Consider the following 13,926-nt stretch of genomic DNA (forward strand, 5'->3'; position numbering starts at 1 on the left):
GTGACTAGTATGTATTTTGTTAGTCAATTGCCATGTTTTTAAAAATAAATTCTCTGTTCTCATCTTAAATAAATGAGATGTTAGTAATTTTTAAGCAAGAAAATGTCTTCTTATTTTCAAAATTGATTTTTAAAACCTAAAAATTGTTTTAAATTATAAAACAATACATGTTTATTATAGTGGAGTAAAGTATAAAAATCAGAAATAAACCTATATTTCCAATTCTCCTTCCCACCCAGCAACTTATAACATTTCATTTTATATATTCATCCAATTTTTAAAAATAATCTTTTTATTTACAACATTGGGTTATCTGTTTTATTCTGCTTTTTTAAAAAAGATAATTTTCTTGTCTTCTTGTGCATGTTTCCAAGTAATTAATAATCCTTGGATAAAGAGGATGCTGTTTTAATGGCTCTATTCTATTTTAAAGATATAATTTATTAAACATCTACTTTTGAACATTTCCTCTGTGTGTATTTAGAAATGGTTCATTCCATGGAAATTTCTGGGCCTAAGGGAATATACCTTTTAAGATTTGCTGAACCTTTTAAGATTTGATGTTTAAAATGCCTTTGAGCAAAATTTTAGTTATTTACTCCTGGCACATACGGTGTATTTATTTTCCTTAATCCTTATCAACACTGCTGTTAGTATAAAATTGTTTTCCCAATTTATATATAAAATATGATTCGCCTTTTTTAAAAAATTTCCTCCTCTGTGAATGTTAGTATGTAAATATATTCTGTATATTGACAATTTGTTTTTTCTTTTGGGAATTATTTATATAATTTGCTCATTTTTGGAACTGTATTTTTTTCTTATCAATTTGTAAACATTATTTATTAAAGATATCACCCCTCTATCCTCTCTTAGATATCTTTCCCAATTTGTTACTTTACTTTTTGTTTATGGTATATTTTGGATATATACTCAACTTTATAAATAGTTCCTTTTGACTTCTGTCTTTATGCTTATGTGTTTTCTTTTTTTTGAGATGGAGTCTTGCTCTGTTGCCCAGGCTAGAGTGCTGTGGTGCCATCATAGCTTACTGCAGCCTTGTTTCCTGGGCTCAAGCAATCCTCCTATGTCAGTCTCACTAGTAGCTGGGACTACGGGTGTGTATCATCATGCCTTGCTAATTTTTAGTTTTTTGGAGCGATAGTGTCTCTCTGTGTTGCCCAGGCTGGACTGGAACTCTTGGCTCAAGCTGTCTTCTTGCCACAGCCTCTCAAAGTGCTAGGATTACAGGTGTGGGTCACTGCACCCAGCCTACTTAGGTATTTTCTTACCCTGGGATCTGATTCACCTACATTTGCTATTAGCTCCTTTATGGTATTATTAGTATATGTACTTTTAATTTTTTCCCAGCATTTGACCATGAAAAATTTCAAATATAAAGAAAAGCTGAAAGAATTTTACAGTAAGCACCCATATTACACCCACTTACTAAGACTCTGCCTCTTACTTGATCACATGTTGGTTTCTCTGTCTACTTCTTTATTCATCCATTAATCCATTTCTTTGGCATGCATTTCCCTGTAAGTTGCAGACCCCTAAATACTGCAGTGGCATGTCATTATCTAGAGTTCATATTACATATACTTTTTTAGTCTTTTTTGCTTGAGGGGAGTGCTAATAATTTTATTTTATTCTAACATTTGGCCTAAGCAAAAGGGAGTAAAATACTCACTTTTCCACCCTAGATTTGAAATCACTTTGAGCATATATAAAAAATTCTAAATGTGCTGGAGATTAGTTCTAGGCTTTCTCTTTTAGGGAAAATTACTTTTAAATTGTATTAGTGTCAAGATCTGATATTCTGTGTTTTGATTTTAATAGATTTTGTATTTATATTTTATATAGTCGATTATTTATATTTCATTGCAGAAATTTAAATTTTATGTATCATGTTCTGAAGCATAGTTTTAAAAATAAATTGGATCTTTATCAGGTTAATTGGCAACAAGAAAGATTTCAAGAGATTACTGGAAAACTTGGGCACTTTCTTAAGCAAGCAGGTTTCAAGGTAAGATCATTTTAAATTTATTTGTTATTCCTTTCCTTAAGTCATGAGGGGAAAAACTAATACTTTGATATTCTTATTAAATTTGTTTAATTCTCTTTGCTTTATTTCCTCTTGTATATCCTGTATATAATATATTCTTTGGATTGTTTCACCTTAGAAAATTGCATATGTTTAACGTTCGGGTTCATTTTTACATAAGCAAAATACTTATATCCTACCTATTAAATTAGATGGTATAGGTTTAGGGAGGTCATAGAGGAATGTGGAAATGATAGGGAGGAATTTGTCTAACAGGCATATGTAATACCGAATGCTAGAATGTTTTGGAATAAATTTGCAAGTTCCCCAAAATCAAAAAAGTTGAAAATGATTGAATCAGATAACTTTGGAGCTGTAGTTCTATGATTTCTATTACCTTTTAAAAAATACGTGGTTGCTTTTGCAAACTTGGTACAGTTATGGTAATGGTGAATCTTTTAAGTTTTTAAAAAATGTGTTAAGTTTCATAAGTCAATCTTTTTAATAGGAGAGTGACGTAGCTTTTATTCCTACAAGTGGTCTCAGTGGTGAAAATCTAATCACAAGATCTCAGTCAAGTGAACTCACAAAATGGTATAAAGGACTGTGTTTATTAGAACAGATTGGTGAGTATACTGCCATTCTAGCTTTACTGCATTATAAACTTGATATTAATTATTATTTAGAGTTCTTTATGGGAGATAGTCACATGTATGAAAAAGCATAGAATTTGTAGTCAGAGGAACTAAGTTGCCTGTTTTGTCCACATGTGCAATACTTAACCTGTTAGTTCTGTTTTCCTCAATGAATGAAGCTAGTGCCTGCCTTACGTATCTCATAGAGTATTGTTGAAATTAAATGAGATTAACATTCATTTTATAAACTGCAAAGTATTACTGGTTGAATATCCCTTATCTGAAATGTTTGGGACTAGAAGTGTTTGGATTTTATATTTTTTTGGATTTTGGAATATTTACATTATACTTACCATTTGAGCAGCCCAAATTCAAAAATCTGAAATTCAAAATGCTCCAATGAGCATTTTCTTTGAGCATCATATTGGTGCTCAAAAAGTTTCAGATTTTGGAGTATTTCAGATTTCAGAATTTTGGATTTGGATGCTCAATGTGTATATTAGTGACAGTTCATATTAGTGACAGTTCATTTACTATTAGTAATATTAAAAAGTAGTTATTTTCAGGGAGAAGTGGGATTATAATGAGTTTATTGAGGTGAGTCAAAAATTTAATTTTAAATTAAACCTTGCCTTTTGCATTTTTTTCCAGATTCCTTTAAGCCTCCCCAGCGATCTGTTGACAAGCCTTTTAGATTATGTGTAGCCGATGTTTTCAAAGGTAAGTGCTACCTCCGCAGTGCTTCTTCAGTAGAGCCCCCATTTCCCCATTCCCTCCTGACCTTTCCTGGACTAAGTTATGATAGTATATTGCCTTCAGAGTCTCTCTTCTTCATGCCCAAGTAAGGATCACTGTCAATCTTAAAATGCACAGTTTTAGTCACTTAGCTTCCCTGTCCAGGAAAACCTTCAGTTTACTTACCATTTCTCGTCTTTCAAGCATAAGAAAACCTTTTGTCTTTACAACTTCATAGTTTTTTTCCTACCATTAGATTGCTTTAGCTTTCAAGTTCTTCAACCAACTGGGTTTTTCATTGTTTCTTAAACACACCGGATGTGTTTTTTTCCACATGTCTAGCCATGCTTCCCTGTCGTGTCGTTCTTTCCCTTTACTTGTCCATTTCCTGCCTATCTGTAGCCGTCCGGGTCCAATTAGGAGTTAGATACACATAGGTGAAATGGGAAATATAAAGAATTATTGACTATGATGAAAATGCAGCTAAAAGATATACAGAAACTTTATAGGTAGGCCTGAGGAAGGACCAGCTTAGAGCAGGTTCAGACCTTGCTGGAAGATGTATTAAATGTCCAAGAATATACCTAACTTAATATAGGCAAGATCCTATATAGAAAACTATAAAATGGAAATACAGTGTAAAACCTCAATAAATAAAAGGATATAAGATTTATCTATTAGAATAATAAAAACTGTAAGGATGTCATTTGTTCTCTAAATCTCCATTGTCACAGAGTCGGCAATGCAGAGTGGATCTAGAACTGAGCAGCAAACTGATAACTGGCATGCTTACCTGTGCACATGCCCTGATGCATCCCTCTGTATTCTCTCTATCCTCTGTCATTGTACTTTCGTGCAGCATTATAATTTTTTCTGTGCTATTTATCCCACTTACATTGTGAACTCCTTGAAGGGAAGTACTATCTCTTCTTTATCTATACCTGCAGCCCTAGCCCAGTGCCTGACACATAATACATTTAATATATGAATTAAAAAATGAATGAATGAATGAATGTGCTTTGAAAAAATCATGCAATGAAATTGAAATTTATCATTATCATTATTAGCTTCCAGTGTTCTAGTAATAGAGGAAATATGCTAATGGTTTCCAGAATGCCCATTGTTTATCAAGAATACAAGAACTGGTTACTTTTCTTTTATTAACAGTGTTTGCTGACTGTACTTTCTCACTTCCTGTTCCCCATTCAGGCTGCTTCCTGGCTTCTTCCTACGCTGCTTTCCTGAGTGTGTTCCTCCTGAGGTCATGAAATGACCTCTTGGTTGCCAAAGTCAATCACACTTTCAATTCTGTCTTACTTGAATTTGGCATTGGTTCTGATGCTGGTAGCCACATCCACCTAGAAACTTTCCTCCCTTGGTTTCTGTGACCTGCTTTCTTCCGTTAACTTGCCTGGTTCTCTGACGTCTGTGTATCTTCTCTATGGGCTCCTCATTCTCTGTCTCTTACACAGTGTTCTGCTGCCTCAGCCCTCTTTTTACTCTGCAGCCTCCTTTTGAACTGACATCCATGAGTTTCTCTACTTCTGCATCTTGATGCTTTCCAAATCTGTATCTCTAACCCAAACCTTTTGCTCATTCTCCACACACTTGTACATCTCTTCTGGGAATGTGTTCTTTTGGGGGTACCATTCTCATGGAATGTTGTGTGATTGGTCCCCACTGGAATGCAACTTCTGCATGTGTATGTCTCATAGACACTTCAGATTTACCAAGCCTAAAATGGATCTTGTCTTTAGTTTCATATCTCACAGTTAATGCATCATCATCTCAGATTTTCCCCTTTCTGTCATTATTCTTCACTTTCCTTACCACTCCAAACTTGTTATTCCTTATTCCCAAATTCTTGAGTTTATTTCTTTCTGTAGTAATAGTAAGTGTGTGCATTTGTATCAGCTTCTACTCTAACACAGAAATACCTCCTTTCACAATGTTTGCTGGTTTCCTATTACTTAACTGCAGGATGAAATTTAAACCCTAAGTGTGATTTGTGAGGCCCTTTTATTATTTCTCCCTTGCCTATCTCTGTTGCCTCCTGTCTTGCCTTTTCTTCATCATTCTGTGTGGTCCCCTCCCCACAGCCCCCAAAAATGACAAATGGCTCTTAGCACATCCGTTATTTGGTTATGCCTTTGCACACAAGTTTCCTGGGGCAGCAATGTCTCCCCTTTTCTCCCTACCCATACATACAAGCTACCTAATAAACACATATTCCTTCTTCAAAGTGCCCAGAGTTCTGTTCCCACTATCATGGATTCTTTGGTACACCTTTCTGTTTCTATCGTACATTTTAAATAGCGTTTGTCTCAGGACAATGTAATTGTTTTCATCTTTCTCTTTACTAGTATAATATCTTTATGGGCAAGGACTTATATTTTTATTTTTTTATCGCCCAAGTTTAGTATAATGTCTGGTACTCAAATACTTATTATTTCTCAATAAATATTTGAGAAAGGAATGAACCTCTTATTTTTTGTAATATGAGTACTTTTATTTCCAAAAAAGAGTAAAATATATGCCATATTTAGTAGAGATGTTAGCTCTGAAATGATTATTATTTAATGTCTGTTGAACTACTAGTTTTATATGACTACTTAGGAACTAAGTATAGTTAGTAATATTAATCATCAGATGACATTGCTGTATGAATCATAAGATTTTGGTATGTTTTGCAGATCAGGGATCTGGATTTTGCATAACTGGTAAAATTGAAGCTGGTTATATTCAAACTGGTGACCGACTACTGGCAATGCCTCCTAATGAAACTTGTACTGTAAAAGGTATTTATCTGCAAGATGCTTTTGCTAAATAAGCCTTAAGTTGAGACAGCAAATTTTTAAAAAGTGGTTCAGTTACCACTCCAAAGCAAGTACCGTCTTACCGAAATTGTAACTGACTGTCAAAATGATACTAACTGTTGAAGATGAAAATGTGAAAACATTAAACGATTTTTTTCTGTTGTGACTGTGTATGTATATATATTTACATATCACATTCTAACTGTGGTAGCATTCTATTTTTGACACTGATTAGAGTAGACTGGTTAGGATTTAACCAGATATGTATGGATACCTCACAGATACATTTGAAATAATATTCTGTAGCAGAAATTAAATCTAGTCCCAGCCTGACCCTAACCAGTCAGTAGCAAAGCAGCCTGCTACAGTCTGTTACTTTGAAATGTGTATTTCAGAATAACTGTAAATTAACACCTTTGGTCATGTTTATGCCAAAAATATATGTTTATTTTATAGGAAGATGTAAGCAAGGTTCAAATGCAGAAAAAAACCAATGTTGAAAGGAGAAATTGAGTAGTAAATTGCCACAGTCACTGTTTCTGCACATAGACCTAATTTTTTTTTATAGTGACTGATAATTATTTCTGTCTTCTAATACATATATACATACATACATACATATTTATGTATGTGAATACATTTTATATGTTACATGTATGTGTATGTATATTATTATTTTCCAAATTTTGACTAAAGCTTTATAATTCTATACCTCTTTTATTCTGGCTTACAATTAAGCCTCTGACTTGTGAAGATCTGTTTTATACTGTAAAATAACATTATTTGTAACCATTTTAAGCTGAAGTATAGCCTATTGGAAATATAAAAATTGTTTAGATTTTAGTATTTTTCCCTGTTACTATTAATCTATAGTTCATATCTAGAGTTGTACCTGACTGATTTATAAATTTGAATGTATATTTTGCTTGAATTATTATACTGTCTTTAAAAGAAGATTTCTTGAAAAGTTAAAAAATTAATGAATATCTATTGAAGTTACATGGTTTAACCTACATTTAAAGATGAGTAAGGGAATGAAAACCGGTTATTTCCATTTGACCTTTTTATTTCTGCCCACTAGGGATCATGAAATTTCTGTTTTGACAGAAAGTAACATGCACTTTAAAAATAGTGTCATTTTCTATAGATCTGTTCATTGTGTGCAAGTACAGCCCTCTGCATTTGTTTTATAAAGTGACAAGAGTTATAATAATTTTGAAACACTATGTTTTTGGTGTGCTAATGATCATTTTTGAGAACAAGAGTTTTTTTTTATGATCGTGCCATGAGTTAAAACATGATCCTAAAGTTATCACAGACCTAAGATTGACTCCCTTGTAACCTCCAAAATCCTTAGTCACCTCTGAAAGTCTCACATTCTTTACCCCCCTCTTCTTTATACTTTCCACACAGAGAAACCAGAAGCATTATCTTTAATCAGCGGTTGTTAAGAGAGAAGTCTTATCAGAAGCCCCAGGGAAGAACCGCCCTAATCCTTAAGAGCCAGTCTTTTAACTTAAACTGACAAGTTCTCAGTCCTCAATTTCTCACCTTACTTCTTTTGCTTCGGTTTTAGGTTCTTGAATACACTCTTCTGTCTAAACATTTTTAGGTACTACTGTGGCTCTCCGACTAGTACTGTCCCAAAAAAAAACTTGACTGAATCTACTACCAACAAATAGAAATTCTAAATTCCGTTTCTACTTTATTAACATGTCAAACTCATGGAGTATTAAAAAAGAGCTTCTTTTTGTAATGTTTGTCCCATGAGAAAAGTTTATTTTTATAATTGTTACATGTGGAATAGTGTAACCTGATTGAGGGAAAGAAGTACCAGATAATGTTAAGTACCTTTGGAAAATTTTATACTTGTAGTCTGAAACCTCTACAAATTTTTAAGCCAAAGGCAATCTCTATTATATGTAAATATCTAGCTTCTGTTTTCAGTTCCATATTTCATAGCAAAACTCAGATAGGGTCATTCTAAATTTACATTTTAAAACTAAATATAGTTAGTTGATATTTAACAAACATTCCTTAATACCACAATTGCTAACATGTTTGGGAAGAAGAATCTCTGATACTTGAAGAAAGTTATGCCTTCTTTTCTCAAATTAATGCACATGTGCACATACATGACATTTTGCATAAAATTCTAGATTGTCTCAGAGATCTTAAAGTTATCCTTGAGCCCCCTAAAAGTCAGAAACTCTCCTTGCTGCATAGGAAATGAGTATTTTAAGAAAGATATGGGTGGATTATAATTTACTAAGAACATGTCAGTCAAGAACTATCCACGGTGGTTGGCCTACACATTCTCTTTGTGAAGAGAATTTGGAAAGGAACTTAATCCATAAATGTATTTCATAAAATCAGAAAATGCGAGATATATTTTAAAAGCCTTTGGATAAGGTAGCTGAGTGTTGCTTTTGGGAACTGCTCTCTACGACTACCTTCAGGACTATGTCTAGGTAAATAGATGTATATCTCCAGATATACAGCAACACCTGTATATTTCATTTTTAAATTTTCTTATCACTATTTCCTTAATGTTTTTCTTTTTATATAACCAGTCATTAGTACGCAGATCTTTCTCTGGGAAGAAGTTCTTTTTAAGCCTGGAGTAGTTAAAAGGCCTGCTGAGAACGCCATCTGAAATTCTTACCTAGTGTACATGTCCCATAGGTTACTTGGAAAACAAGGATTACTTGTTTAGGTGGTTGTCTAATTAAAAGCAAAATTCAAAAGAAGAAAATACTGCTAGACATCTTCTTCAGTCCCATGTTTTATGTCATTTTGAATAATTTGAACTGTTTGTCTGTATCCATTAATATATCATTCAAATATTTGAATGAGGCCTGTTTAATGACTATACCAATTGTGTCAATGAGTTTAAAAACCTTGATTAAATAAGCAGAAGTCAGCCTTTTATGGGCAAATACAAGTCTCTTTATGTTTAGGGTGGTATTCTAGGAGAATCAGTTCTAGAGGAAGTGTGTTTTCCTCAACGCTCACAGTTATATTTCTTACTCTCAATCCATTCATATTGAAAATGATGAATAGTGACTGATGAAGCACAAATCAGCCAAACTCTGTTGGTTGTTATGGTTTGATATCGAGGTGTTTCACTATGCGCTTTGGTTCTTACTCATTTCCAGGAATCACTCTGCATGATGAACCTGTAGACTGGGCAGCAGCAGGTGATCATGTTAGTCTTACTTTGGTTGGGATGGATATCATCAAAATCAAGTGAGTGAGAAAATGAGTTTAAGCAACTGTTATCTTCATATAGGACCTCACCTCTAAACACATATATTTTGCAGTCTGCTAGTTCAATTTTGAATTTCATTTGACCAAAAATAGACAATTGTGGAAATGTAAGCAAACCTACTTAAAATTTGAATTAATACATGTCAGTGCACATACTTGGCATGTGCTTCGAGTGAAAGCTCTAATGTGTAAAAATGATATAAGGTTTAAAGCCATGGTTTAACTCAGAAGGGAATATTTAGAAAAAGTCCCTAATTTACTTAATTGTTTTACTTTCCTTGTAAATGGTTTTGAGGTCTTTCTATTTGATGTAAATTTCTCCGCCAACTACCTTTCTATTTCTTCTCTTTTTGTTCTTACAGTGTTGGCTGTGTATTTTGCGGCCCCAAAGAACCCATTAAAGCTTGCACTCGTTTCAGAGCCCGAATCCTCATCTTTAATATTGAAATTCCTATCACTAAAGGATTTCCCGTAAGTTCCAAATGTTTTATTGTTCCTATTTTTATAAATTCAAAGTAACTTTATCCTAAAAGTGATAACTTTCTTTACAAGTGGTGAACTATGTTTATTTTCAGGTAACATCTTATTGCTATAATCCAGAAAAACTTGTAATTAGAAAATCATTTTTATTTTGTTTTTTATTTTGATCCTTGAGACTGAGGACTTTTTAAAAGGCATTGAAAAGATATTTCCTAACAAATAGGATACAAAGTAATGATAATAAAATTTATCCAGAGAAAAATGGCAGACACATTTTCACTGTGTTCTAAAGTTTACCCAAGTTTTTTAGGTTGAATCTTTCTGGGTTTCCATTTTGTTTAATATGTCGATTTGCAGTTTTTCTGATGATAAAAGTAATAGATTGTTTAGAAAATTTTGGAAAACACATAAAAACATGGAAAATAAAAATGTTGTATACTTGCATAATACCTAAATATGTATCTTTACATGTCAGTGTTTTTAATGTAATCGTATTATCCACCCAGTATGTGTATATACTGATATGTATTGGGTGTATTCTGGGGATCCTAGACATACAGTAAACTTCAGTGGTGCTGAGGCAACACATTCAGACCCTGAATGCTGTAAGGTTGGTTTGCCAGCATCATTGGAACATATACATTTTATGTGAAGAGGGAGATTTTATACAATAATGTTATTTACCTTGAAAAGTTGTTACTTGTGAATAGTCTGGATTTTCTGTTTTATGTGTAATTGTTTTGAGATATTTGGGACTATACTCTTAGAGTTTGGTATCTTGCTTTTGTCATACGACAGATGGCCATTTTCCCATTCGAATTTTTTTTTTTTTCTGATTAGCTCATATAGTACAGATTCTGCATGACAATAACTGTTTCTCCATGATGTTTCTACCATTTGATGCATATTTGAAATAAAAGTAAGACTTTTTTAAGTTAGCGATAGTGGTTTAGAGGTTGGCAATACATTTATTTGGATCATTTATACTTATACACCTATATCTGAGATAACCATGTACTTTATAATTCTTTGTAATTATTTCTATATTAATTTGATCATGTAAAATTGTATTTTAAGGTATTATTTAAGTGCTTTACATTCATAATTATATTCCATTTCTTCCATACACTAAAACAGAAATAAAAGCTTTTTTTTTAAATGCTATTGTTGAAGATACTTAAATATTCAGAATTCATATATTGATCATCAATTAACAACAAGTTAACTGCTGTGAGCAAATGGAACTCATTCATAGAAAGCAGTATGTTCTATGGGGCAAAGAAGAGGTTGGTTACGGCATGTTTTTACTCATGCAATGATAATATTTGCCAGTGGAGAGGTAGAGAGGTCAAGAGGTCAGTAGTTACTTTGAATAGTAATACTGTCTTCCTCACTACGGTAGTTTCTTAAAGATAATCACGAATTGCAAGTTTTTCAGTGTTCCTTAGAAGATTCTGCAGGCATATATTAATTCAGAAACACCCGGATCAAATTTGTTTCAGAAAGAATGATCATATTTTATCAATCTACTTCCTATGGGAGAAAAACTTCAAAAAAATTTTTTTAAGCAAAGGTGTTTTCTAAGCTATTAAAATTTTACTATTTAGGGACTAATTCCATAATACTATGTTAATATATTTAAATTTCACCTATTTTATATGGGAAGCTATATTTTTTAATATATTTTTAAATTTCAATAGCTTTTGGGGTACAAGTGGTTTTTTCCTTTATTTTTTAAAATTTGTCAATTTTCTTTTTACTTCTTTTTACCAACTAGTGGGTTTTTATTACATGGATAAATTATATAATGGTGAAGTCTCAGCTTTTAGTGCACCCATCACCCAAGTAGTGTACATAGTACCCAAGATGCAAGTTTTTTTTTATCTTTCATCCCTCTCAAGCCCTCTCTGCTACTGAGTCTCCAGTGTCTCCTATACTATTCCGTATGTCTTTGTGTACCCATAGTTTAGCTCCCACTTTTAAATGAGCACATATGCTACTTGGTTTTTCATTCCTGAGTTATTTCACTTAGAATAATGTCCTCCAGCTCTATCCAAGTTGCTGTAAAACACCCTATCTCTACCCTTTGTATGGCCAAGTAGTACTCCATGTTGTACACATACGTTTTCTCTATCCACTCATTGGTTGATGAGCACTTAGGTTGAAGTCCAGTCTATTTTTTCCTTTACTGCCTTTGTTTTTGGCATATAACCCAAGAAATCATTGCCAAATCCAGTGTCAGAAAGCTTTTTGTGCTATGTTTTCTTCTAAGAGTTTTGTTGTTTTTACTTTTATATTTAGGTCGTTGATCCATTGTCATTTAATTTTTGTACATATGTAAGGTAGTGTCTCATCTTCATTGTTTTGTGTGTGGATATCCAATTTTCCCAGCACCATGAGTTGAAAAGACTGTTCTTTCCCCTATTGAATGGACTTGGTACCCTTGTTGAAAACCAATTGACTATATATTTGTTAATATTTTAAAAATACAGGTTACCTAGAAAATTAAGGAAAATAATTTTTTTTGGCCACTTAACAGATTCTATAGCCCATTTGAGTTTATAAAACACTAGGTAATAAGATTCTCATAACCCTACATGAAATATAGAATCCCAGACTTTACCTGAAACCCTTTAGGCCAATGGTTTTAGAATTCAGAAAGCATGAAAGTTACATAATAGAAGAGACCAACACTCTAAAATCAAAATATTAATGTTTCTGTACCAAAACTTATTAACATTAACTGAGATAAATAAGATCTATACATTACCTCACTTCAGGTCTGGTTTTGCACTTAAATGGCCTTGTTACAGGCTTAGGAAAAAACTTTAGATTTTCAGTCTTTTGGAACTTGGGAATTGCAGATAAGTGATTGTGGACCTGTATTAGTATGGTTCTCATTTGTAGAAAAGGAATGAGAGGTTGTGCCATGTAAATAATACGTGGTTAAGCCAGGATTCCTTATTCATTACTTTTACTCTGAAATTGAGTACTTTTTTTCCCTATTACACTATGCTGCACATTGCTTTGAATTATAGATGACTTTGGTTAAATATAATATGAATTAAAATGTTGAGATAGTGTACAGTCACTTCTCTCTGTTATTTTCATGTAATATTTTGTTTGAGCTACTATTTGTAAGATGCTGAGGAGATAAAAAGAAATATAAGACCTAACTTTGGCTGGGTGCAGTGCGGTGGCTTATGCCTGTATTCTCATCACTTTGGGAGGCTGAGGATCACGAGGTCAAGAGATGGAGACCATCCTGGCCAACATGGTGAAACTTCGCCTCTACTAAAAATGCAAAAATTAGCTGGGCATGGTGGTGCGTGCCTGTAGTCCCAGCTACATGGGAGGCTGAGGCAGGAGAATCGCTTGAACCCGGGAGGCAGAGATGGCAGTGAGCCAAGATCCTACCACTGCACTCCAGCCTGGGGACACAGCGAGACTCCATGTCAAAAAAACAAATGAACAAAAAAAAGACCTACTTTCATGCTGCCACACCCATCCTTTGTCCACCCTGATTTTACCTGGAATCCACACATAGCTCACCAAGGGTAGAAAAAACATTATTAGGTTTTTTCTGTTCTTTCAAATTTGGCCATGGAGACTGGTTCCAGTTCCTTAGATGAACCCTGGCTCAGTGAAGTGAATTCTACTTGCTCACCTAAGTTGTTTGCTACAAAAGAAATGTTTCTTAGATATTTAGACTTATATTTATGTCACATTGGTACTGGTTAAGACCTGAATCCTTTGAATGCACAGAGGCGTTTCTCACCACTTTACCATGCACTGTGGCAAGTTTTTCACCTCCAATAGTCAGTTTTTAATTCTTTTAGGATCTTTCCAGTTCTGACTCCTCAAATGTCATTGAAAAAGAAAACCACTTTGTCCGTTTGGAGTAATGGAGGCTCAGCTGTGTATTTTTTTTTTTTTTTTTTTT

The 13,926-nt window shown here is 33.4% G+C and overlaps 1 protein-coding gene across 1 annotated transcript in view; it reads left to right on the top strand.

Moving 5' to 3' along the window:
- Window positions 1–13,926, top strand: part of HBS1L (HBS1 like translational GTPase) — an 85,693-nt gene that overhangs the window by 64,123 nt on the left and 7,644 nt on the right. The window contains exons 10-15 of the mRNA XM_032274720.1: window positions 1,955–2,029; window positions 2,556–2,673; window positions 3,334–3,402; window positions 6,111–6,215; window positions 9,392–9,482; window positions 9,866–9,974. Coding sequence (XP_032130611.1) covers window positions 1,955–2,029; window positions 2,556–2,673; window positions 3,334–3,402; window positions 6,111–6,215; window positions 9,392–9,482; window positions 9,866–9,974 — 567 coding nt within the window. The remainder of the gene's footprint in view (window positions 1–1,954; window positions 2,030–2,555; window positions 2,674–3,333; window positions 3,403–6,110; window positions 6,216–9,391; window positions 9,483–9,865; window positions 9,975–13,926) is intronic.

Source organism: Sapajus apella, unplaced genomic scaffold, assembly GCF_009761245.1.
Source record: "Sapajus apella isolate SASKATOON/1434 unplaced genomic scaffold, GSC_monkey_1.0 scaffold6, whole genome shotgun sequence".
Classification (NCBI taxonomy): Eukaryota; Metazoa; Chordata; class Mammalia; order Primates; family Cebidae; genus Sapajus; species Sapajus apella.